The sequence below is a fragment of the Lontra canadensis genome, unplaced genomic scaffold (genome assembly GCF_010015895.1).
Source record: "Lontra canadensis isolate GAN:19392208 unplaced genomic scaffold, GSC_riverotter_1.0 scaffold17, whole genome shotgun sequence".
Classification (NCBI taxonomy): Eukaryota; Metazoa; Chordata; class Mammalia; order Carnivora; family Mustelidae; genus Lontra; species Lontra canadensis.
Window position 1 is genome coordinate 21,756,294 of NW_022631011.1, and position 26,700 is coordinate 21,782,993.

Below are 26,700 nucleotides of genomic sequence, written 5' to 3' on the forward strand. Positions count from 1 at the left end.
CCACTCTGCCCCTCAGGAGACATCCCTACAGGCCAGTGAAGGGAACCCCCGACTCGAGGGGTCACCAATACTTAACATCCTAACAGGTTCTCCAGTTTAGAAAATTATGTATCACTCCCCAGACCTGGGAGAGCACAAAACCTCATGAGCATGAACGATGCAGCAGGCACTTGGGTTACAAAATGGGGCACCGAGAAGGCGCATTTGCTGAACCTGCAGATCAAACGAGTCACTCGAGTCCTGCCTCGCCAGCCACTCACTTCTGGTGTGAAGGCTTCCAGGCGGGCTACTGTGTCCGCACACAGGTCAGAGCGGATGCCAGTGCTTCCGAACTCCACACCTGGACAGGCCCGAGGAACTTCCCCGTCATCTGGAGTTTCTCTGACAGTGGACAAATGCTGCTTCATATAGTTCTCTCCCTTGTTCGCACCTTACAAAGGTTTGCAGAGGCAAAGCTAGAAGCAAGCAAGCCTTCCTTCACGATCACAGGGCCATGTTAGCTCACCCACTAGGGGAATCACCAAAAAGTTCTCACACCTGATCCAAATCTGAACACTAGGAAAACAGCAACGAAGAACCAGGCTGAGGTGAGGAGCTGAGTGGTGGGGAAAGGTTGGGGAGGGGGCGATCCGGCCATGTCTATGGATGCAGATGCCCTCGGTTTTTCTCCTTGCGGGAGCTCGGGAGTTGGTAGCTGAAACATCTCCTTGGTTGAGGTCCCCCCGGTGGCCCAGCTGTGAACATGTATGGCCTGAAACTGGGCTTGTCCCAAAGTCATGTGGCCTGTGGGATGAGCTCATGCTCCATCCAGAGGCCCCTGTCCTCCAGTCTGTACAAAGGGAAACCCCGCCCATACAGTGCACCAAAGCACCTTCTCCACGTGCTGCCCGGCCCCACCTGAGGTTACCTGTGTCCAGGCTCCCCTGGGTGCTGCTTGCGCGTCCTATGGAGAGACTGCGGTGGCTCAGGTTACGGAACTGGGAGAAGGAGGAGGCGGAGTCTATGGTATTTCTCCGGACTCCAAAGGCATTTGTGGGTAACAGAAACTGCGTGTAGGAAACAGTCTAAAAGGTGAAGACAAAAACGGACAAAACGAATTACTTCCAAGCCGTGAAAGGTGTGCATTCAAATTCTTACATCTGCACTTCTAAAATCCAATGAGACTGGAGATGAAATTTGTTTTGGTATTTATTTGCGCCAAAACCTAACTCCACTGACTTGAAGCTAGACAGAGTTTTAATTTATCGCACTCCGTGCGAATATTCACGTTATATGGTAGAAAGAGCAGTGTGTTTGGGAACTATCCCCGAAGCACTAGGATCTTGTGTAATACCCAAGACACATACCACACTTTTTTTTTTTTTCATTTTTGAACACCACATGAGCTTTATAACCCACCGAGTACAGAATTCCAGAACACATCAGGCCCCAAGAGTAATGATAAGGGGCTGTAGCCTCATTCCTGTGTAGACACTCCTCACCGCCCCTTTTACTAGATGAGAGAAATGAATTCTTGCCGTAAACAGTTCCCGAGATTACTGCTGATAACGAAGGAATTAATGCCACCACAGAACATCCCTGTATGTTCTGTTGGCAGATGTGATCTCTGATGCTTGTCTCTAGCTCACCTCCCTCATTCCTATGTAGACACTCAATCTTCAGGAATGGACACAGAACAAGTGTTTTTCTTTTCACCTACTTGGAGAAGCCCTGCTCATACACCCCTTCCTGTGAGCTCAGGGCTGATGACACCCGGACACAGTGGTGACCAACTGTTCTGGGAGAGGGGAAGTGGGGAGGTCAGTGGCTGCCCCAGCAGCTTCAGCTGGAAGCAAACTATCCTGAGATGGCTTCCCCAAATACTTGCATCATCTCCATAAACGGGCTTCTGAAGGGTTTACAAAGACTGCCTGGATCCAGCACCAAAAGGTCAAGTTCATCTTTGAATCTTCACCCCTCAGACTTCCAGGCAGCAGCTCACTGGATCACACATAAGGAGGAATGCGATGGCCTTCCCTCTAGGTGCTCACTAAGCCTGAGAGACTCAGCTTCTCAGCATTGTGGGAAGCCTCTCCCCTCCCCCACACTCAAAACAAACTTCCTAGTAGCAGGAATGCAGCGTGGTGACACCATCAGCTAACGCATGTCCAAGCCACTCGGTTCAGAACATGCACGTTGTGTGGGGGATACTTGTCAGTATCCTGCATTCCATCATAAACGGCACTGGTGGAGAAATACTCATGCTGCTACTTCCTTACTGGCTCAGTGGGTTCCCAAGTTCATGCTAAGGGAGTGGGGACAGGCCGGCCCAGACCTGGTTCGTCCACCACCGTCGACTGTCATGCTGCCTCCGATCCTGACCCACCCTGGTGGTGTCGGCACAGACTCGCTACCTGGAAGCTAGGAAGCCTTACCTTCCCGTCAGCTCCCAGCTCCACACCTTCAAGTCCAATGATCTCTTTCAAGCTCACGGCACCTGTGGACTGCTTCCCTCCATCCAACTTCAAATCCCTGGGGAGGACAAGCCCAAGAAAAAATGCTTTGGTTTGTACCCCAAAAAGCCACGATGATGTTTACTACACAAGACACCACAGTCACACTGATGAAAACGAGCATATGGGCTCTGGCCAACAGGGTATCCCTCTGACCCTCCTCGGGGGCCGGTTAACAACATTCTGAGGCAGTTCCACCTTGTCTCATCTACTTTGATATAAATGAAATCCAAGCCATTGGAAAGCCCGGGGATGAAAGGCAGGCTCAGAAGCTGACTGACCTCTGGCGATCCTCCGAGCAAGGCCCCTCTGCTCGCAGTCCGCTAATAGGAAGCCAGGAGCATTCCCTGGGCATGATGAGCCAGTAGTTCTCTTAGGCTCTGGCTGCTGGTTTTATTTTAAAGCTGGCAGAGACCATCTCCCCTCACCGCTCCTTTTACGAGAAGAGAGAAATGAATTCTTACCCTTAACAGTTCCCGAGATTACTGCTGGTAACAAAGGAATTAATGCCAGCACAGCCACCCCAGCCACCTCGCCAGGGGACCTAGAACATGAGCGTCCTTCTATAAAAGAACAATCTCCAGTACTAACCAGCATTTATATAGCGCTTCACAATTTACAAAGACTTCTACACATCGTCTCTGCCATGCCTTAAGATGACCCCATCAGACAGGTACTGCTATCATTAACTTATTTTACAGACAAAAAACCCACAGGAGGCTGAGCGGTTTGCCAAGGTCACCAGGAGAGGAGGCTGTAGAGATGGGGTTTGCATCCAGTGCTGTTTCTAGAACATAGCGTTGCAACTGATCCAAGACTGAGCTGGCTGTGGTTATGCTCACGTCTAACTGCTCACACGGTCAAGGACAATCCCCCTCCTTACGGTGGTCCTCCAGCTTGGCTGCTGACTAGAGAATCACGTGGGGAGCTCTGACAAACCAGCGCTGCCTGGACCCCACCCGTAGACATTGTTTCAGCTGGTATGAGGGGCAACCTGGGTGTCCATTTTAAACACTTGCCAGGGGCTTCTAAAACGCAGCCATGTTTGGGAAGGACTGTCTTCCCGTTTCTGTCCCTATGATGTGGTGCTTATGAGTCAAAAGTCATCTCAGGCTGGCAGTGTTCTTGCTGTGTGGCCTGGAGAGAGGCCCCACGTTCAAGGGTGGGCTCCTACAACCCAAGCAAGAACAAACAGCACGTAAAGACAAGACTCTCCAGGTCAAAGATAAGGAATTCAAGGAAAAAGAGAGGGAGCTGGGTGAGTAAGGAGAGACAAGGAGCCTCCCCTTCTGGGAAGGAGAACAGGGATTCTCTGATTTAGTTGATCTACTGCTGGCTCTATAAGTCTACCTCTAATGCAGCAGTGTGATTAACGACACTTTTAAAAGAAATAGCCAAGGGGCACATCTGACTTGATTTTGGGCTCAGATCATGATCTTGGGTCCCTGGGATCAGCCCTGTGTGCATTCCATGCTCAGTGGGCAATCTGCTTGTCCCTCTCCTTCTGCCCCTCCCCCCCCCGCTTATGCATGTACAGGCTCGCTCTCTCAAAAACAAATAGACTTTTTTAAAAAAAGGAATAACCAAAAATTACATCAAGTATCGCATTTTTTAAAGTAGTCTCCTTAGGACACCATAATATTGCCATGCTCAAACTCTCTGGAACCCATCCCAGTCTGCAAGCTTTATATTTATACATATTTTTATTCTAAACACTATTACTTGAATTAGGGCTTTCCCCCTTCCCCCTAGCCTACTGACCACAGACTGCACAAGACTGTAAATGACTTCAGATAATTCCAGACATCAAGCTCACCCACTAGGGATGGTACAAAATAGGACAGTAACTCACAGAGCTGTAGACACTGTTAGAAGGTGCAGACCATCCCATCCAGAGCTCCAAGCATATTGTGAACAATGGGAGGACTCTGGGCATGTGCTTGCATTCTCCTGAAGTGGGGGGGGGGGGCGCCTCTTCTCTGGGGGGACCGTGAGATCCAGGATGACTGAAATCACGTCACTTTATAAACATGCCCTGTGAACAGAGACCTGCATTCCAGGTCCGGATCTCCAATCTGCAGCTGGAAAGACCAGGCAAGCAGACGGGGAGCAAAGTGGGGCTCAGCAAGGCCACCAGAACCCGGGGATGGCCCACGCCAGAGACCACCCACCCTGCTGCCCCGCCTCCTGCGGGAGCTGTCCAGGCGGCCTGCCCTCACAAAGGGAAATGCCAACACAGCAAGAACCTGAACCAGGCAACGAGGCAAAAGTGGCCTTGGCGGGCAAGGAGAAAGGGGATGGCAGTGGGAGCCCAGGAGGGGAGCGGGTACAAAGACAGCAGTGCCTTGCATTTCACCAAAGGATCTCCGGCTCGCTTCCAGGACATCCTCCTTGCCGGAAGCGCAACCCAGCGGGCACGGGCCTCAAATTCCCAACTCCCAAACAACTGTCTCCTTGTTTCCATTTTGCCAGACAGAGAATGTTATTTAGGGCTGAATCTAATTTAAAAGCAGGGCCTATCTTCACGGGGTAAGAAAACCCAAAGAAGTACAGATATTAAAATATGCCCATTTTAAGGGTGCTCCTAAACGGAGAGCCGGCTGCAGGCAAGGACAGAGGCTCATTCCGTGTTTGTGTCCTACCTACACAATGTCTGACGTGCAGTATTTACTTGAAGAAGCCAGGTAGCCTGGCTCTTTGCTGCCTCACCAGAGCTGGTTTACACAGATGGCAGGGGCGAGGCTATTTTTCTATCATGCCCCATACCATCGGTCTCAATTTGCTCCCAGGCTCCTGCTTCCCTGGGCAGACTTGCCTTAGCCAGGGGCCCCTCCGTGCTGAGGTACACAACCCAGTTCACAGAAGGAAACTGGCCATGCTCAAACCACACTCCCCTTCCCGATGCCGCCCCCGAGGGAAATGCAGCCCTAACATGCATTTCAACTTCATGTGTGCACAAACAGCCTAGATGCCTCTCATGAGACAAATCCCAAAACGCACTTAAACAAACAGGGGTTCTCAGATCCAGTGAGTATTCTAGCACCTCCGGGACACCCTGGACCACCCAGAGGACAAAGGGTAACAGGCACAGCGCCCCCACACGTAACCACGGGAACCCATCTCTCGAGAATGACTGTGTGGGTCTGCTCCCTGCAGCCATCACTTCCCACAGCCCTTCACTTGTATCATTGTCCTTTCTCAGTAACTAAGGCCAAGCTGAGTCAGAAAACAGGCCCAGAGTGCAGTGGATCCACCCTCAACTGCTCCTAGGAACAACGCAGACTGCTCGTTACGGACCGGTCCTGTCCAACAGTGCTTTCTGCAGAGACGGACACATCCTCCGTCTGAGCTGTCCGGTGTGCTAGCCAGCAGCTCTATGTGGCAACGGGGTACCTGAAGTGCGATCACTTGACTGAGGAACTGAATTGTTTATTTTAGTTCATTTATTATTTATTAATTTATTTATTTAAAGATTTTTATGTCATTTCTACAGCCAACGTGGGGTTCGAACTCCCAACCCCAAGATCAAGAGTCACATGCTCTACCGAATGAGCCGGCCAGGGACCCCTCATTTCAGTCAATTTAAATTTCAACAGCTAGCTAGTAAGCTAATAACATAGCAAGCGGCTACTGTATTGGACCAAGTAAGCCTTCCACAAGCAGCCTGGCCACTGCCTCCGGGTGTTTACTTTCCAGGCCCGGCTCACTGGAGAAGAGACTGTGTCAGGTGTCCCAGAGGAGGTGGGAGACAGGCAGGACCCTGCAGATGGAGCCAGCACAGGACCACCCTCTGTGGGGAGGGAAAGGAAGACCGTGGGACTCGTGTTCAAAGGGGACCCACGTCCTGCAACCCTTCAACACTCTGGAACAGGGCTCCTGACAGTGATAAAATGCACATCCTAGGTGAGGCACAGAGCAGCAGGGTCCCCAAATCTGAGGCATGAGAGAGACTGCAGGTCCTTTACACATCCTGGTGGAGAGAGAGGAGGATGCCCAGTGATGATTATGTTTTAATTTCGCTTTAGTCTTGGGGAGGTGGGACATTAATAGTTCATATTAAGTTTTTTTTTTAAGATGAGACATTTTCCACACACCACATCTGGTGCCCTGCTATCTGCTCCATTTGAACTTCAAAACCTCATCCACATGGTAATAAATATATCTGCTCCAGAAAACCCACAGCTTCATGGCAGTGGCTGAGGGCAGACTTTCCAATTTTTCTGCCTCCCACTCAAGAAGAGTTTGTCCCTAACTTCCGGGCTGCCGTTTTGGTGGCACTGAATTAGGAGCACACTTGTACACACATCTGTTTGCATGTGCATGTCCACCGATCGAGGCACAGATCTCATCTAAGCTAGGTAGTATGTTGGTTTCCTAGCTTTTTATTGTCTCTATATTAAGATATTTGGCATCTGAAAATGGCATCTTTCATAAAGAGGCTGACAGACTTTTCTAGGTTCCTTAGCTAAGTGCTTGCTGAAACGTTGTATTAACACGAGCCACCCGAAAATGCTGTTGTTTGCCCAATTTGACCTATGTACACAGAGACTGCATGCACATTGCGTCACCTGATTTACAGGTAAGGCAGCCGCTCAGGACTGTAGGCGGGACTGTAAAGCAAGCAAGAGACTATGGCCCTGGACACCCCTGGTCTAGGGAGCCAGGAAGAGTTGCCTACAGAAGGGAACTGTGAACGGTCCTGCTGCTTCACCCAGAAAGAATCTTTTAAAAACTTCAGTGAAAAAGGATTAAGCAGAAGTCCCCAGGGAGTCATGATAAAATCTTGATGTTTCCTTTCTAACATCATTGTCCTGAATTCTCATTAAAATCGTGTATGAAAACAGAAATATCTGTTTGGCTCAAAAGCTAGCATTAACCCTCCAGGAGCAGGAGAGAAAACTGGAGAACACGGAACTTCAGCTGTAAGTAATTGAAAGCAGAATGAAGTCGGACTTTCCAGTTTCTTTGAAAAGCCTAGGAGATTATTTTCCCCAGATCCATGTAGAGTCCAAATATTAATTTATGTTCTGCCTTCTTCTAAAAATGGCATGGAGGCAAGTTCAAATACCATATGTGGATACTGGCCAAAGCTGTGTGCATTACGGTTTACAAGCCGTAGCTCGCACTCACAGATGGACGTGGCTAGGCAGGTCATAGGGAAGGATCTCATTTGGACCAATGCACTCACAGAAGCAGCGGTTGGGAACCATGGACAATGCAAGGGTCTGTTTTCTTCTCTTCCACAGGCCCGGGTGACGCTATAGCTCAGACCTACTTAGCTACAAGAGCTCATTTCTCATCTATTCAAGTTTGTTTTGCAGAGGCTGTAAGCAACAGACACACTTTGAAAACCAGCACAAAGGTTTTCTTACAAAGTCTGGCCGATGCGGATGGGGGTGGCTGGGAGATGGTTTAAGGCGGGACGGTGCAGGGGATCCCAGAAGATGGGGGAAGCAATGAAAACAGAAGATGAAAATGCCATTTGGGGAGACAGCCAAGCAGCAGTTATGCCCTTAAGCAAGGGGCAGAAATAGAGGTTGGTTCTTTGTGGAACGAAACCCTATTCTTCTTAGAATGGGACCACGATTCACTGAGTGTAACTCTCCTTGAAAGCCTGTGACTTGGTGGTTGCAAATCCCCCTGCCAGACTGGTCTTGGTTTCAGCTCTCATGGCAAAAAGTAAATGCAGATGATCCACAGTTGTGGAATCATCTGGTCAGAGGAGATGGCCAATCTAGATATCCTGGTACCCAAAGGGGATTAACTAGGTCACTGCCACCACACTATGGCCAACTCCTGATTTCATCGCGTTTAACAGGCAAAATGATCTTTCATTACCTTTTCTGATACTCATGGAGCCATAATGCATGTAACTGATCAAACCAGATTCCCTATTAAGTAACAAGAAGTTTCAGGATGCCTGGGTGGCTCGGTTAAATGTCTGCCTTCATCTCAGGTCATGATCCTGGGGTTCTGGGATGGAGTCCCGCATGGGGCTCCTCGCTCAGCAGGGAGTCTGCATTTCCCTCTGCCCCTCCTCCCCTGTTTGCGCATGCACACAGGCTCGCTCTGACAAAGTCTTTAAAAAAGAAATAAAAAAAATAAGGTAAGCCCTTTCTCTTAAGGAGTATATGATTAGTGAACCAATGTTACTCCTAATAAAAGAAAGGTATGATTTAAATACTTAACACCTGGAAAGCAGATGGAACTCTGTGAGTAATCCAATTAACTAGTTTCCAGGGCTTTTAGCTTCCAGGATGGCCTGACTGCCACTTGTGATCATTTAATGGTGCTCTAAACTTGAGACCTTGTAACGCCAACCAGAAGCACCACTGGGCACTTGCTCGTTAAGGAACAACAATAGTTTAAACACTTTGATGCATAAATAATTTAAAAGCCAGTTAAATATTAATAGGATTTCTAGATCTTTCAAAAAAAAAAAAAAAAGAGAAAGAAAAAAAGAGATTTACTGCAGAGAGCAAAGCCTGAAAGCTGGATTAGGAAATACCACTTAATTTTAATTAAGAGATTATGCATCAACTGGAACTCAGTGATTTAAGTATTTATCATAGTTTAAGAAGTCCTATGTCTCGCCTCTTCAGATACAATACAGCTGCCATCTTGGACTGGGTCTGCTTACTTGTATCAGAGCAGAGCGTTACACCGCCACAGTTCAGAGTCAATGGAACAAAGCCCAGGGCTGACAGGAAAAAATGAAATCAAAGCGGCTTTTAGTCTACAAGGCCTGCGCCTCACACTCAGCACTCCATCGATAAGCCAGTCCCCCAAGGGTAACTGGCAGACAATGAAGCGGTCTTAATGTAGCTTACACCAAAATCTTTTGTCTAAAGGCAGCTCCTATAAACAGCCGGATAACGGCATGATTCATCCATGAGATCATTCCAGAATCTGTCTCTGTGTGGGAATATGGTTGGTGTGAGGAAAGAAACACAATTTGTGAATGTGTAATTTTCCACAACCAAAAAGAGATCTTCTGGGAGAAAGTGGGTAGGGAGGAAGAGGGGGATGGCAGGGGGCATTCAGGCTTCCAGGCCCCCTCTCAGAGCAGCTGTTCTCTACGGCTGATCTCTCAATGATCAACACTCAGGAAACAGACCCAAGAGGATGACCTCATCTGAAAGGCCCCCATGCCAAAAGCTAAGGACATAAACAAATACCATGTGGGCACTGCTATTTACTTTTTTAAGATTTATTTATTTACTGGGACACCTGGGTGGCTCAGTTGGTTAAGTGTCTGCCTTCGGCTCCTTTTATGATCTCAGGACCTGGATAGAGACCAGCACTGGGCTCTTTGCTTAGCAGGGAACCTGCTTCTCCCTCTGCCTGCCGCTCCCCTCTTTCTCTCTATAGCAAATTAAATAAATAAATAAATAAATAAATAAATAAATAAATGATTTGAGAGAGCAAACGAGCGAGCGACAGGGGAACTGGGGAAGGAGTGTAGAGGGAGAGGCAGAGAATCTCAGTCTCTCTGCTAAGCGCAGAGCCAATGCAGGGCTCAACCTCATGCCCCTGAGATCACGACCTGAGCTGGAACCAAGAGTCAGCCACTCAAATGACTGAGCCACCCAGGTACCCCTGGACACTATTATTTAAAACACGCCCCCAGAGATAACCTGTGCTGCACTGGGAAGCCATCTCCTTCACAGCATGGTCTCAGATACAACCGTACGTAGTGAGCGAACCCAGTCACTATCATTTAGTCAGGTCTGGTTATCTGAATGGGTCCGTTCCTACACAGCCATCAACAAGCCGGAATCATCCAGCGTGGTTACTTTACATAACCCTGAGTCACAAGTTAACTCGGTTCACTGCTACTTCCTTCTGAATCAGATCCCTATATACAGAAATACTTACTGAGGTCTGTTTCAGAAAATAAAGTGCATCTGGGCACTTGTCTCAGTTCCCGTATGCAGAGATGGTCCTGGGACTGGCCCTCAATACAACGCTTGCAGTCTCTCACGCCCCAGTGGTTGTGTTCCAAAGCTTTTGAGCTGGCTGTCTGGAACTTGGAATGCATTTTCCCACTGACACTATGTTACAAATGGAGATCGCCCACACAGTGCTCTTTGAGCCTATAATGTCACCAAACTAGCCCTGGGCAAACCAAGAGCTCTGGTTGTAGGAGCAACAGGTCAGAGGGTGTAAAGGGGAAAAGAAATAGGAAAAAGTGGAGTCTCTCTCATGGTTTCCTGGTTTGGGGCTGACCTTCAGCAACATGTTAAAGGGGGTCAAGTTTGCATTATTTCCCTCTCCCTCTCTGGGGCTCCTTTTCCTTCTCAGGACCCCAGGATCCTTACTCCTAAGTTGTTCCTGTCCATAGTTTCTCCCCTCTCTCTACTTCTCAACCCATAAATTGTTTTGCAGCTCCTGGTCCCAGGGTGATGGCACAGCGGCCCAGAGGACAGGGCCGGGGTGCAAGAGGAGGGGGCAGTGGTCTTAGGTAGAGGTGTGGATGAGCTGAATCAAAGTTGGGTCTGCCTACTGAAGAGAGTCGGGAAACTTGCAATTTATTTTGTAAGCAAAGGGTTGCCACGCCAAACCACAGATCTACACTAGAAAAGAGAAGGCAGTGACTCATGTGGATAAAAGGCAAAAAGACTCCATCAGGCCTTGGCAAACTGCTGGTTGAGAAGAGGAGCCGGTTTAAGGCTGGGACTTTTCCCAGAAAATAGTATAATTTACAAGCTTAATCTGAGAAGAGTGTTTACAGCTATGGGAAGGTTTGATGTTACAGTTATAGTGAAAGAGACGGGCAACATCTGTTCCTCTTCTCAATGACCACCTTCCAATAGCTTGTTTTGAAAGGTGGGATTTGGCAAAGCTTCTTCCCACCAGCAAGAAAGATCAAAACAAAACAATCATCTCCTCGTATCCCATACAAGTACGTGTACTACTGGATAAGAAGTTAAAAAAAAAAAAGACTGGAAGGAAATAGGCCAAAATGTTAATGAAGGTTTTGTTTAGGAGGTAAAGGCTCAGTAAATTTTACCTTCCTTTCATTTTCACATACATTCTAGATTTTTAAAAATAAGCCATGTACCACTAAGGAAAACAATTTAAAGACCAGATAAAAGCAGATCTGAAGATGAATCCTTTGTGTTTGCAGAAACAGTGCTGGCTAACTCATCAAAAATTGAACTGAGACCTGCTATGGTGGGGCGGACTTAGAGCAATGAAAGAGCTCCGTGACTGGACAAAAATGGAACCAAAGCGGACATTTAATGAGTACTTACTACATACGGCCTGGCAGGTTGCTCAAAGCTTTCATATGTAATACTTCCTTTGATACTCTCAACACTCCAAGGCTGACATCACAGCCGGTTCTACAGATGAGTGAGCACCAGCAAAGCTAGTTAATTTGCTGGGACTGAAGAGTCTGCCTGACCACCAACTCTATCCTGTGCAACCTATGCTCCTTGGCTTCAGCTGCCCATCAGCCGTGAAGGCAGGGATGGAGGGCTGTGGTTTTCCTACTGGGATCATGAAGGATGGAGTGAAAATGAGTGGGCTTCTCATTCCCACCCACTTTTCTGGAATAACTCTGTGGTTAGCTATTTTATTTATGGGCATTCTGTGTAAACTTGTATTGGGAGGAATGGTTTCTTCAGCTTAAAAAAAAAAAAAAAGGGTCTGAAAACCACAGGACTAAACAGTCTCCAAGTTCCTTCCAGCTCTAAATGTCTATCTTTGAAGTGTGCTCCTTACCACTGAACTGACGTGAAATAGCATTCTGTGGCGAACCTTCTGGGTCACGTATCCATTAGTGAGTTAGCCTGGGGATGCCCCGAGAAGTGGCAATGCCCTCATGTCGAGGAGGGGCTTCTATACCCTTGGAAGTGGTTTCTGCTCACTGAGCTCAGCCCACCGGCCTGCCGTTATGAGTGACAACTCACTCCTGCTAATGATTAGTGGGACTCAGGGGCCCAACTGCAGTTTACTTGAAAGGAGTTAGGGCAACCTGATGCCAGTCTTCAATCTAAGCATGCAAGAAAATTCCAGCACCTTCTCAACACATGCCCCTGATCACACCTGGCCATGCTAGGCCCCAGAAAAGGCTGGACAGCGAGGACCAGACTACACACCAATGTGTGAAGGTGTGAGTTGGTGATGGGAAGGACCAAAGCAAAAGCGTCACTTCATCCAACATGGAAAGGGCACCAGTGACGAGATGAAACTCCCCACTGCCCCTCTGGGAAAACCACCCCCTTCTAACTCGATACCAAAGTCAACCCAAAGATGTCCACTGCTTTAAGTATACATGAAAGGAAAAAAATCACATGTTGATCAAGGGCTAGAAAAGCAAGCCAGTTAAAGCCAGGAAACCCTGATGGGGCTTGGGAAGACCAGGTGTGACATCAGCAAAAAGCCCTTGGCATTCCTGGGGTTAATATTCAGGGCGTTAGTATTTGAGAGGAACTCCAAGAGCACAGCATGAGTGATACACTGTGTTAGTGAAGCTACATGTGGAGGTCATTTGGCTGGGTAGGTCAGGGGAGGAAACCTAGCTGGGGTTCAGTGCCTGCAGCCTGACACCCGCTTTAGTCACTGCAGACTTAGCAGCTTTCACTGTGGCCACGACAGCTATTTGCAAAAAAGCAGGGTGCGGAGCCCATGACCGCTCATCCTTGTTGGCACCTTCCAGGCCCCTCCTGCCTGTCCGGTGCTGCCATTCCTATCAAGACACCCACAGGGATGGGGTGCCAGGCTGAGGACCTCCAGAGAGCACTTGCTCCTATGGAAGGTGACGGTCTGGCCATCATTTTCGGGGACAATAACATATCCATAAAATTAGCCATTCTCAAAAGTCCAGAGACACAGTCCTCAGAAATCCTGTCTATATTCATTTATTCAACAAACACCGTGTCTACTAAGCACACTGCAGTGTGAGCAATGCCTTGAAAACCGACAATCCACACCCTCAAGGAGGGTTAAGGACAAATTACAAAGATGTTAAAATAAATTTGTTAAGTGCTAGTACAGGCCTAAGGGACAGACCACAGGACACGAGTAGGGCCTTGAGGCAGGGCATTAGGGGGACTGTGACCGTGGCCTGAGAAAGGGCCCTGGAGGAGAGGTCTGAGTTCCTTCAGTAAGAAGCTCCAATGGGTTGAAGGACAAGAACAGTCTTTCAAGCTCTGCACCAACTATAAAAGCCCCAAAGGCAAGGAGAACCTATTACGGGGCCAGGCATCCTGTTAAGGCCAACAAGAGAAGCCATGGGGAAGAAGACGGGTCTGAGAGGAGAAGTGAGGCCAGAGCCCAAGGCCCTGTCTCTGTGCTCATTAATCTAGAAAATCACGAAAGAGGCTTTCAGCAGGAGTCAGAAACCTAGGAGTCACAAAAAACAACAAACACCCAGGGTGCGAGGGCGCCCACGTATCTGACTTCGGTCGTGTTTTCCTAAACTCCACACTAGCCCCAGGTGAGGCTCAGGAGCCAGCAGAGGCACTGGTGAGAACTGAGGAGGCTGGGAAGGGGATGAGACACGCTGGCAGCACCAGTCTTAGGCCCAGGGCTGGGGGTGCTGCTTTCGCCTGGGGTTTGGAGATGTATAGAGTCTGACTAGACATCATCTTCTCAATAAAATTGGAAAAAAAAAAAAACAACATAAAAACAAAATGAAAGTGAAACAAAGACATTTTCAGATAAAAGAAAACTTGAAGCAATAGATCCATACTAGAGAAATAGTAAAGGAAGGGCAAGTTCTTCAAGATGAAACCAAAAAATACCCAGGAAAATTTAGAAGTCTGGGAAAGAATGAACGCTGGAGTATCTGGCTAACTGCAAGGTCTTTTTGTTCCTTTTTGTCATTATTTCTTTACAAACTACATGCCTGTTTGCAAACACTAATAGTTTCTTCTTTCAGGGAAGCATGTTTGCGGGGGGGCAGTAAGGGGCAAAGTAAAGGGTCCCTTACTTCCTGATGGTTCCTTCCTGGGACTGATGCCAGGTTAAGGCCTGGAGTCCTCTGGTGGCCTCCACAGGTTCAGTGTGGGGACAGGTGGATTCTCCAGTTAGCCACTGACGGCAGAGACCAGAGATGGGCCCACAGTACCCAGGAAGGCCAAAGACTACATTTCCCAGACACCTGGAAGCAGCCTGTGTTCTGCGGAGCAGAAGTCCTCACGTGGAGGCTGGAGGTGGAAATAACATGGAGTGGAGCTGGGGGTCAGAGCTTCCGGTGACTGTGGGGTGGCGACATCCAGCATGTTTCCACAGAGGCAGCCCAGAGCATGGCTGCATGTGTGTCCCCGCTGCACTGCCTCCCCCTGGGTCACTCTTGGGTATCTACACTGCCTTCTCTGTCCTGGACATTCTGTGGACCATCCCAAGTCCACTGCCTCCCCACCAACAGTCAGGGTGGAGCCTGTCGTCTCAGCCTGTCTGTTCTACACTCCATCCCTTCGTGCCCAGCAGAGCCACAGCAAGACTCTGAATTCCTAAACTGTAAGAGCAGGAACGGAGGACAGTTATTAGAAGCACCTAGTTTTACCTAACAGATGATTTCTCGAAGTGTTGTACGCAAACAAACTCTGTAATCAAATGATATTTTAAGAAGGAAGAGAGCTCATTAAGCAGGCAAGAAAACCATCTTTAAAAAAACCAAACCAAACAAAAAACCCTGTCACCAATCCTTTTGTGAAGACATGTTTGGTGCTGATGTAACTACTTAGCACAACTTCTCAAAGAGCAGCATCTTCCAGCACAGTGTAAAGACAGAAGGAAGACGCCTACCAGTCCCTCGATTGCTTCCTGGTGGCGTCTGTGGGTGACCTGGCCGTGGCTGCGTGGGTACTGGGGAGACCTGAGCAAGCAACACTTCAGGATCCTGAGCCAGTGACGCCCACATGCAGCCAGGCTGTCTGCACCCGGGGACACCTGCATCATGCGACCTCCTCTCCGCTCTATGTAGACCCTATTCTCTAGCCAACAAACCCTCAGGTGAGGGCAATGGTAGATTATTTTCACCCAAGACTTCCCCTAGAGATACCTGCAGTTTGCCCTTGGAGGAGCCAGGCCACAGTGTGAACTGGCGACTTCCAAAGCTTTCAGAAGGTCACCACCCAGCACCACAGCCACTGGGTCCCCAGGAGGTGGCCTTCCTAGGGCATACACTGAGCTCCACAACATCCAGGTACACACTAGCCAGCCAGCATCCTGCACCGGGTAACTGCCAGCAGGATCCGAGCCAGCAGGCGGAACCCAGAGCCTGCGGTCTGCCTGCTCGCCCTCCCTGCTACCTTGGCCAGTCCCTGCCCCAACCTCGTATCTGCAAACTGACCATCCCAGAATCCAGCGCATGAGCTTCTGGCGATGATGCAATGAGCGAACGTATAAAAGCCCTCAGCATAGTGCCTGGTGTACCGTAAACATTATTTTAAGCTTCAGCATGTGTTCCTACCGTTATCATGTTCACACACATGCAGGACTACCTAGTCGGGGAATCCTAAGGACATAGACTCTTTTTCTCAAGAATCTTCACCTATAAATCAAGGCAGGAAAGAACAGTTTGAAGACTGCGGTACTCACTAAACATCCAGGACAATCTGTTTCAAGCAGGGGCCCTAGAAATTACTGTGAAGATTCTACTACTGTCAGCTTGAAGTGTTAACCTGATGGCATCCAAATGACCCCAAACCTGCATGTCAACCCTGGGGTGATCCAGCCCTCACCAGGCAACCATGTACCAAACAAAGCTACAAAGTCACCAGACCCGTGTTTTTTTTGTTGTTTTGTTTTTTTTAAAGTCTCAAATTTTAAAAAACTGAATGGAGACTCATTATTCATATAGGAGCGCTAGAAGCAGCTGATCGTCGGTGGATGGAAAATGTGAAAAGCACGCCTCATTCATAAACTCCTCGTTCAGCCAGACTTAACAGCTTCCACATTAGCAAAATTGACAAGGGTGAGAACGGCGTGTGCAGGATCTCTGGAGAGTCTTACTCAAGCCTCCACCCGGTACGCACTGAGACCTGGGGCAGGCTGAGTGATGGGTCTGTGGCCGGGACGTCCCAGGATAGCCCACTTCGGTCTCCACCCCCCTCCCCTGCCCCCCAGAGCAAACTGCTGCAGTGTAGGTCGGCAGTGGGAGTCCTGCCGGAATGATGCTTTACCCAATTCTCTCAATGCCAGGCCTTACCGAGAATCCCCACCCCAACCCCAAGAAGTTCACAAGGGGCCAGGCCATCTACATCCTCTTAAGTCACCAGGGAGGCTTGGAATATGCCCCTCCCCTTCTCCAAGACCTCACACTTCTCCATCTTGATGAAGAGCTTTGGTCTCTGGGGAGCACTCCCGGATCCCTTGGTCCCAATTCCCTGAGCACCTTCCTCTGTGCTCCAGCTGCTCACTGCTGAGGACTCATTTCATTGTTGGTTCTCAAGTCTGATGGTCTCCTACCCTTAGACGGTAACGAGCAAAGGGACATCTTCTTGTTCACCACTGTGTCCCTACTGCTTAGAACATTGCCTGGCACATAGTAGGTCCGAGGGTTCTATGGAGCGAATGAGTGAATCCTGGCAGCAGTACCTGGATTCCTGCCTGGGAGGCAAGCAGGGGTGGCAATATACTTGGAAGGGGATGGAGACTCACAGAGCAAACTCTTAGCTTTTACTGCCAATAGTAGATTCCCTGTAAATGTGGATGCTGATAAAGATCTGGCGGGGGGGTAGTTAAAGCACTCCGTAACACCTCTTTGGGGATCCCCAGTTGTGCTGGATTGGTTGTTTCCATGTCTGGCTTCCAGCTTGATCATAAGCTCCTAGAGTATGAGTCTTACTCATCCCTATACCTCCCCAGCCTCCATCAAGGTCTGTACCCACCCACAGGGGCAGAAGAAATGCACGAATGAGTATACGAATAAATAGTAAAACCTCTCCTGAGACTGGCCTGTCTGCCTTGGTCAATGGATGCCAGGAGCCAAAGTGTGTGCTCATTTCAGTTTAAAACCAAGAACATAGCTTTGGGGTCAGGGTGGGAGGCAGGTCCAGCCAAGACGTGAGAGCCAGACTTGGGAAGCTCCAGCGCAGCATGAGAAGCCAGAAAACAGAGCCGGAAAGAGATAAGGCCATCCTGATAGATGCTTTGTAAAAGAGGTTCAAGTACACACTGGATGAACTTCTGAGTTTCCTGTTTTTAAAACTTCCTTATGATGAAGTTGGAGTTGGACATCATCCCTTTCAGCAGGGGGGTTTTGCTTGTCTGGAATAATCAGGCACCTGTGGCTCAGTCCATGTGCGTAAGCATAGCAGAAAAATGGCAACCAGTAACCACGAAGTCAGTGGGCTAAGGTGGCTGGAGTACTGGGCTCTGGAGTGGCTGGTTCTGCTGGGCGTCCACCCTTGAGCCTGACGGGCCCCAGCTATGAAGCAGGGAGGCCAGGCCACGTCATCTCTGAAATCCCTTCCAGCCCTGCAATTCTAAGATTTGAGTCTCAGTCACACTGAGAACTCCAGCAGAAGGTACTGGTTTGTACAGGCATGAGCTAAAGTGCCATAAAATACGGATGTATAGAATTTACTGGAATAAATACTTCCGTTATTTGAGCATAGGGATTTCAAACAATTAGTGAAAATAACCCTAATTTTAAGTGGCAGTTGTTCATTCTAGGATGTCTGCTCATCAAAAAATTTACAAAGCACAACTGCTTCTCCTTCTCACTGCTAAATTACAATATTTTGAGTGGTGTTCGTTTTTCCTTGTGAGTTCTTAAGCAGAATATGCTACAGAAACAGGCACGTTCTTTTGTCTGTCAAGCATTACCACGGACCCGGTGTTTTTTTGTTAAAGAAAGTTAACCTTACTACACCTTGGTTTCCTCATTTATAAAGTAGGAAGGAGTAGAGTTTATTCATGTCAAAAGATGGAAGAGGTTATGCCCTGTGAGCCCCCAAATGCACTTTGCTACTTCCTCTGGGGTCACCAGCAGCACAGCTGAGCAAGTTGGCTACCCGGTGACATCTCCCTGGTAACACACAGGGCCCTCCCAGCAGGAGTCAAGGTGACCCAGGTAGTGACAGATGCCCCTCTCCCCCAGTGTCAAAGATGAGGAGGGCCACATATTTCTAATAAGAATACCAAACACAGATAGTAGGGGTGATCTCTTCCTGGGCAGTTTAAGTTAAACTGTGTTCCCACGAGCTCTGTATAAAACGCAGGGATCTTCAAAGCTAACAACACTGGTAGTAACTTGTGAACCCATCCTACAGAGGAACAAGCAGAGGCTCGCAGAGGCCTGCAGAGGAAACTGATTTGCCCAAGCAGAAAATGGCAAGTCTCCCAAGTTCTCCTCACTGATTCCCACGTTGTGTTTACTTAAGAAATTTGGGGTCCTTGACAAGTTGGCCCCATGTACCGCTGTCAGGGGCTGTGCTGGACCGTGGATAGTTAGTTGCCCTGGGAGTCTTACTTCACCTCCGTGAGGCAGTTATTATAAAAGCTCCATTTCGCAGACGGCATTCTGTGAATATGGAACTTACTTTGCCCGCTGGCCAGAGTGAGTCACGGGAAGTCTGAGGGCTGGACGGACTCGGGTTCAAATTCCCGTTCTGGCCCAAAGCGATGTTTGAGACCATAACTCTTGAGGATCAGTAGTCCTATCTATAAAATGGGGATAAGTACTTGGGTACCATGGTGAGGGGGGCCTCAGAACTTGGAAAGAAGAGCACCATTCCAGAATGAAACAAACACGAACAGTTCTAAGATGAAAGCAGAGAAGTCAGATTATGTTTAAGAAACCAGATGAGTTCTCAGTCAGAAAGACTTGGCAGTCCCCTGACTGAACATTAATTAAAAGCCTTAATTGAAAGTAGTAATTAATCGTATGGGAAATTTTAATGTGTTTCCCCCTCGTGGTTTTAAGTTTCAGGAGACAGGAACCAGGCCCATCTTTTACTGTCTTTACCCATGCACCTAGTCACATAGGAAGCACTCAGTACATGAGAAAATGGACCATGGCTAGAGGACGAATACATCAGTCAGAAAGGTTAGCAGGGGAAGCCCAGAAAAATACAAAATAAGGCCAGGCCCACAGTGGCCATCCAAGCTGACCATGAGAGGACAAACTTGCACACAACCCTCCAGGCTGATTCAGATCTCCCTGGAAATGTGTTCACAGGCTGGTCACACCAACATCATCTGGGCCCTGGCAGGATTATTTGTGTAAAATTAGTGAGCTGGCCTTCTGGGTCACGCAGAAGTCTGAGAGCTAGTACCACCCATTTCCACAGGGAGTAAGTAAGCCTGCTGTCAGGTGCAGCCAAACCCAGGACCACGACAGGTCGGTAAGGTCAAGCAAGCCTCCTCATGAGGTCTCTTGCAGGCAGCTCTATAGGCCACGCCCAGGTGATCCTTGAATCCCTGACCAGAAGGGTTTGTTGTTACTTTTTTGAGAACACCTACTTTGTAAGGTTGTTGTAAGGACACAGGGAATGAAAAGGACCCGCACAAAGTGTGCCCTCAATCAACAGTAAGATTATTGCGACTCTTTAAGGTGCACATCTAATACAGGACCGAGTCAGAATTTCATGAAGATGCGCTACTGTCTGCCCATGAAGCTTACGGTACAGAGCAGAAATAAGGACCGTGGGTGAGTTGAACAGCCCAAAGTCTAACAGGGGGCGGTGGCGGGGGAAGCCATGGTGAACAGGAATGACCAGGGGAGAGAGCTCGTGGAATACGGTAGAAGATGAATAAATGGTGAGTCAGCACCAGAGGCCACACCGCCCTCCCACAGGGCAGCGATCATGAGTGGGTAGTGTGCCGTCGTCACAGGGTCCAGGGGGCAATTCTAGCATTTCACCTGTAGAGTGGAGTCAACATGCCGCACGATTCCTGGCATCCCATGCAGTGAGCTGTCCTACCCTAACACCGGCAGCTCCCTGGCGATAAACACCGGATATGGTGACATGTGAGGGGCAAGGTCGTGAAGCCTCAGAGGAACCAGCAGAGTTTGGCACAGGGAGTGAAGGGGAAGCTCCACAAGGACAGAGCCTCACTTACCTACTTCTCTTCAGAGCAAAAGGAAAGGCTTGTTGAGCTAGAGAAGTAAGCATTCTTTTGGCCTGTGGCAAATCACATAGGTCTGTTCCTGTACCATTTTGCTTTGGTATTTGCTCCAGCCTGCTGGTCAGTCTCCAGCCCCAAGCCCAAGATGCAAAGAGGCAGGACGTTCACATGGTTTTTCTGATTTTTTTCTTTACCTACCTTTCTCCAAAAGCCGACACGGCCCCGAGCAATGGGGTGGGTCCCCGGATTGCTCTTGCTTTACAGCATTGGAAGAGGGGACAAAATGCACATTTGTAAACAGCAGGCAAGACGGTGAGGACAGACGGAGACAGAGACACACACACACACACACACACACACACACACCCACACACACACCCACCCACCCACAATAACAAGAAAGCTTTCTGGCTGAAAAGAAAGCAGAACTTTCTGCCCAGTTTGTAAGTACTCAGTTTGCCGTGTTAGAGCCAGGCAAGTTCTTGGAAACGGAAAGGGCAGCCACATTATGCACACAGTGTCACACTTTTCACCCAGAGAACTAGAAAGCAAGCATGCATATACATACCCAACTTGGGCACTGTCACGATAGGGCAGCACTGAAAATATACTACAGAAGGATCTTCTGCCACTGATAAGGACTATTCTAAAAAATAAGAATAAAAAAAAAAGAACAAACAACAAACAACAAACTAAATGCAAGGACTCTTAAATTTAAAAAAAAAAAAAAAAGAAAAGAAACAACTGTAGCAATTAAGCATTCATGGAATTCACAGCAATATTTGCACACTCCCGCCGCCTCCTCTGACAGATGGTATTCTGTGCTCCTTGCAAAATGCAACCTCAGCGCAGCTGAAGCACGTGGCCTCTCCTTACCCAGAGGTTAGCATGCAAGACGCCGGCTCGGGTCTCTAAGGAGTACACACGAGTCCTCCTCAGCGGGAGCTGTTGGCTGTGGGTTGCACAGCAAAATGGAGCAGACAGAGCCATGAGTCTGGGGTGCCCAGTGCTGCCAACAGTCATGCCACACTGAAACCATCCATGTCTCCTCTGTAGTGAACAATGCAAAAGCCATAGTGCCAGAAACCGTGAGCAAGAGATGCTCAGATGCCACGGTGATCGCTGGGTTTTTTTTTTATATGCTGGCAGCACGTTAGGTTCTGAGAATAAATTAAGGGAACGATTACATAATCAGTCTTAGCCTCCATTCCTGCTATAAAGATACGACTGGAAACAGTTCTGCATGATGCTCTTATGCAATCAAAGGCCACTTAAGAAAACATTAAAAAAAATTCTCTCAAGTACTTATCCTGGCATATGAAAATAACTTTTGCCAAAAAGAAATGCTGGTTTAAAAAAAAAAAAAAAAAGACAAGTGGAGAAGATTAAAAACCTAACATTCTTTAACACAGTAGAAACACACATCAGATATGAAATTTACTCTTGTAATCTTTTTCTAAAATAATCATGATGAAAAATCAGAGGGGGGAAAAAAACATCCCAATATCACTAACTGCATCAAGGTTGGGAGACTGTGACCTTGTTTTTACAACTACGATATTACATTGTCGACCTGCCCAGGATAAAGTTGGGTTCCCTGGCATGGCCAAGCAGGCCCTCTGTCTTCTGGCTCTTTCTCCTTCTCTGGTCTCAGCAAACACGACCCCACACCCCCAACTTTATCATCCACCCATGTTAAAGGACTTGTTGTCCCCTACCTTGAAAAGACCCTGCTGTTGCATGCCCGTCCTTTGCCTGCTGGGTCCAACTCAGCAGGCTCAGAGTATTAACTATTTACTCTTCCAAACCCAGCTCAGAAGTCATGGCCCTAGGAAGCATTTCCTCCCCCTTCACCGAGTTCCTCATTTCCTTGTTGGGAAGGACATCAATCACAAAGGGCTGCTCTCCGCTGCCTCCCTGCCCTTCCAGAGGGTGCCCGGCCGTTCCAGAGGGTGCGTCCAAGGGTGGGGCCCACGGCAGCTCCTCCATAAACAGGGCCATGCTGGGCTTCACAGCAGCACCTGAGTCCCCGTCCCTGGGAAGGGAGGACCAGGGCTACCCATTCATCCCACACTGACGCATGTCGCCAGTGGTTAACAGGACTGGAGGCACAGTCCCAGTCTCAAATATCAGCTGTGTCGTCTTTGTATGACCTTCTACCTCTTACTAACTTTTCTGAGCCTCAGTTTCCACAACTAAAATGATAGGATAAAATTACTAACTAGCCCACAGGAATGCTGTAAAGAGTAAGTCAGTCTGTACTGGGAAAGCCCTCGGAACAACGCGTGGCAAACAATGACACTCAATAAATATTAACTAGTTTTACTGGGAACCGCCTTCTTCCCTGGTAAAACTGAGGGAAGTTTTACCAGCAGAGCACCTGGATTCTGAACCTCTTCAGACCTCTGTGCTAAAATATACAGGCCTGCTAAGACGTCAGAGGTGTGCCCAAGGGCAGCTGAGGGATGACACGTGACTGCAGGTGTGTAACCCACACGCAGAGCTGTCTCTCCTCTCTAGAAGGAGAGGCTTTTCATCAGGTACCACAGATCCAAACCTTGTCACTGCCGCAAGAACAAGAATGCCACAAGCAGAGTGGGCCACCAAGGCTTCCAGGGCCAACATCTAAATAAATCGTGAGCATGCCACCTTGCTAAACAGCAGCCAGCCTCCTCGGGCTCTCACTCGGCGACCAGTGGCAGCTTCTCACTGTAAGGCCTCTGCATGTTTACTTACACAGACACAACAATAGTTAATACTTATTAAGTACCCATTAGATGCCCAATTCTAGATGCTTCAACTGATGAAAGTAAGTTAAGTGACATGCCAAAGGGGACACACTAGCAGGTAAGACCAGTCGGGGATCTGAAGCCATGTCCTTCTCCACCTTGTGCCCTGATGCTTTGCCCTTCACTAAGACTCCCTAGAAGAGCCTGCCCCTGTGGGTTTGACTGGGTATCCACGGACTTCCTGGACACCAAGAAGTCAACCTTCACCACATTTTCTAGGGTGGCTTTCCAGCTCCGCCTGTAGGTGACCAGGCTGGGAATGGGTGGGGCCAGAGGGCAACCCATCACAGCCACCCTGACTTCAGAGCTGCCCGGTGCCTCCTCCTCCTCCTCTGCTCAGCTGGAGTGCCTTCCCAGGTGGAAGGACAGAGACTCTGAACAACCCCCACCAGCCCCTGCAATCCACCCAGGAGGAAAGTCTGGAACTACGCGTTCCTCGAGGTGCTCGGTATCCACATCTCCTGCAACAGAGGAAGGAATGGATGGAACAGCCTCAGCTGGCTTAGTGTTAGCGCATTTCCTTCCTTCCTTAGCGCTAATGGGTGCTTCCTTCCCACACGCTGCATTTGTTGGGACATTTCCACTAGAACAAGGAAACGAGAGAACATAAATGCATGTGAAATTAAGTATTCTTTCCAAAGTTCTAACCACAACGTGCCTATTAGCAAATGGGCTGCACTGTTCTCTGAACGAGCGCTCCGCTGTGTGGCCCTCACCATTTAGGTGTCGAGAAGAGGCTGACAGCCTGTCTCATTCAGAAAAATGTGTTCTTCTACTGCACACGTCAAGTTTAGGAACTATGAATATGGAACGTTTCCCAACTATGAATATGGAACGTTTCCCAACAGTCCAGTCAGGCAGGTCCTTTTCCGGTTGGCCATTCTCAAGCAGCTGGAACGGGAAGGAGGTTAAGTAAGAGCATAGCATCCTTCGGTACTTCCCTTCCATTTTTGGGTGGAACTGTCCCGCCGATTCCAACATCATGCAGGGTTCGTAGGAGGAATCCAGAACAGAGACCCGACAGGAGCTCCACATAAGTCTGTGGCTGTTGAAGCCCTGGGGAGCTGGAAATGGCCAACAGAGCTCCCAAGAATGCATCTAACATGTTGCCTAAAGTAGCTTCAGGCTTTAGCTAGAGCAGGCAAATATCAGCAAGTGGCAAGTTCCTGTCTTCTATCTCCTCCACGAGCAACTTGGAGCAGTGTGAACCTAAAGAAAGGCCCATCGTGACCAACTGCTGTGTCCCAAACCTGGAGGATTCCTGTGAATTTGCGGCTTTCTTCTTTGTAAGTGTTGGGGACATATCCATCGTCATGGTGATGCCCAAGAAAATCAGATTTGTTCACCTTCTTCAAGTGCCTCTGGATTTGTGAGAGAATTAAATCAGATGGTAGCTGTCAAGAATGACACAAGACAGCCACATTCCATTTCCAGGGGACTTTGGAAACTGGCTACCTCCATGTGTTGGCCTCCAACCACTGTATTTATTTCTTGTATGCCCACATTGCACGCAGAAAGCCCACATGGTTTTCCCTTCTGTGCCACTCAACACAGAGTCAAGGTGACCAGAAAACATTATACAAAAGACTCTAACTTCAAAATAGGAATTAACTCCAGAGAGACAGATCTTTAAGAAATTAAAGATCACATTTCCATACAAACATCTGCCAGAGAAGGAAAAAAACAACAAAACAAAGGAAAAAGCTCCCAGGGCGGCAGCCCGCAAGGGCAGAACTGCTTCAAGATACACAATGTTTTCCACACCTCTCCAGGAAGCATGAAGAGCACCGTGTTTCTCCTTCACGCGGCTTCGGCTCCTTGCTTAGAAAAGTGTTTCTGGTATGCGGCAGCGAGGGCTTCAGGCCACAAAGCTTCCAAAGGCACACACTGCCTGTCAGATATTGGAGTGTTCCAAATAGCCCGGAGATGCTCAAGGGCCCCATGGTTGACGGAGTATCACAGACCCATCATTAAATCCACTTTCAACCCCTCAGCCCAGAGCCAGGCAAGATCTCATGCCATTCTGGACCCTCAAGTGTTCCCTCAATTGCTGAAAACTGGCTTTCTGTTCTATTTCCAGAGCCCTGGGGCATCTCTGTTAGCTGTGAGAAAGTTCAATCTCTCCCAGGTGGAATATTCCATGAGAGCAGAAATACGATCTTAAGGACATAAAAACAAGCTACTAACATCTGAAGTTAGAGCAAAGAAAATCACATTTGCAACAACGGTGGGTGAGCACGAACACAGCCGAGGGGTGTCCCTGACCCAGGAGTCTACGTTAGGCATTGGGTGCACATGTACACTGCATTTCCCAATTCTGTAGTCCATTCCCTACATGACCGGGAAGAAAAGAAAAACACACTTTCAAATGCTGGTGTCATGGGTTGAATTGTGTCCCCCCAAAAAGGCATGAAGTCCGTGGCACCTGCAAATGTGGCCAGCAACATGGTCTTCACAGATGCAATCATGTTGGGATGCGTTCATGCTGAATCAGGGTGGGTCTCGACCCAGTGGCTGGATTTCATGAAGACAGACATTTGCAGACACCCAGATACACACAGAGGAAAAGCCGTGTGACAATGGAGGGGTGCACTGGACTGGCATGACCTAGAGCCCAAGCCACCAGGGACTGCCAGCCGCCCCCAGAAGCTGGATTAGGTGACAGATGATTCCTGTCTAGAGCCCTCAGGAGGCAGGCCCCGCTGCCACCTTGCTGACTTTCGGCCTCTGGAGCTGCAAGAGCGCGCACTTGTGAGGTTTTTGGCCCCCTCTTCCGTAACGATTTGTAGGGCAGCCCTGGACAGTGCATCCGCCCGGCGTCCGTCACTTTGTTCCCATGGCTGCACAGCGCCGCATGCCTCCCGCTCAGCAGGTCAGCCGTGCACTCATGAACGGGGGCGGGTGCATGCAGAAAGTAAAGCTGTTGAGACTGATGCCAGAAAACAAACGAGTATTATGAAATCTCAGGACCAGAGCCTGCCAGGCGCTTTCTCTTCCCAGCCCCCATCCCTCCCCCAACTGCTTCCTCATCCCACAGTACTTTGTTACAAGCGGGGGTGGGGGGGGTGGGGAGGTGGTGTCTCGACACCCCCCTCCCTCACTTTCTGAAGGGCTGGCAATTACATAGCAGATGAATGAAAATTAAAACAAAATCAAGATGTTCTTGTTTCCTCTATGTAAACTCTTATTAGCCGTGGGGGTGGGGGATGCTCTTCTCCTTAGGAACACTCACTCCTGCATGTGCTATAGTGGGGAGGAGGGCAAGGCCAGACAACCTGTGGCCATTCCAAGGCCGCTCTTCACAGGGAGCTCTGTCCTTTCCATCCTGGAGTGGGATGAAGACAATCTCCCAATTCTGGGAGTGGGAAGAAGGAAAGAGACTGTGGAGA

At 48.8% G+C, this 26,700-nt stretch overlaps 1 protein-coding gene across 2 annotated transcripts in view; it reads right to left on the minus strand.

Annotated features, from left to right (window-relative positions):
* The window catches only part of CABLES1 (Cdk5 and Abl enzyme substrate 1), a 109,899-nt gene that overhangs the window by 19,154 nt on the left and 64,045 nt on the right, over positions 1 to 26,700 (minus strand). Inside the window, exons 4-6 of one of the 2 annotated variants that reach the window (XM_032859772.1) lie at positions 21,091 to 21,168; positions 2,415 to 2,511; positions 908 to 1,064 (exon numbers count right to left, since the gene is read on the minus strand). In XM_032859772.1, the coding sequence (XP_032715663.1) occupies positions 908 to 1,064; positions 2,415 to 2,511; positions 21,091 to 21,168 (332 nt within the window). The remainder of the gene's footprint in view (positions 1 to 907; positions 1,065 to 2,414; positions 2,512 to 21,090; positions 21,169 to 26,700) is intronic. The other variant, XM_032859771.1, reaches the window with a different exon arrangement.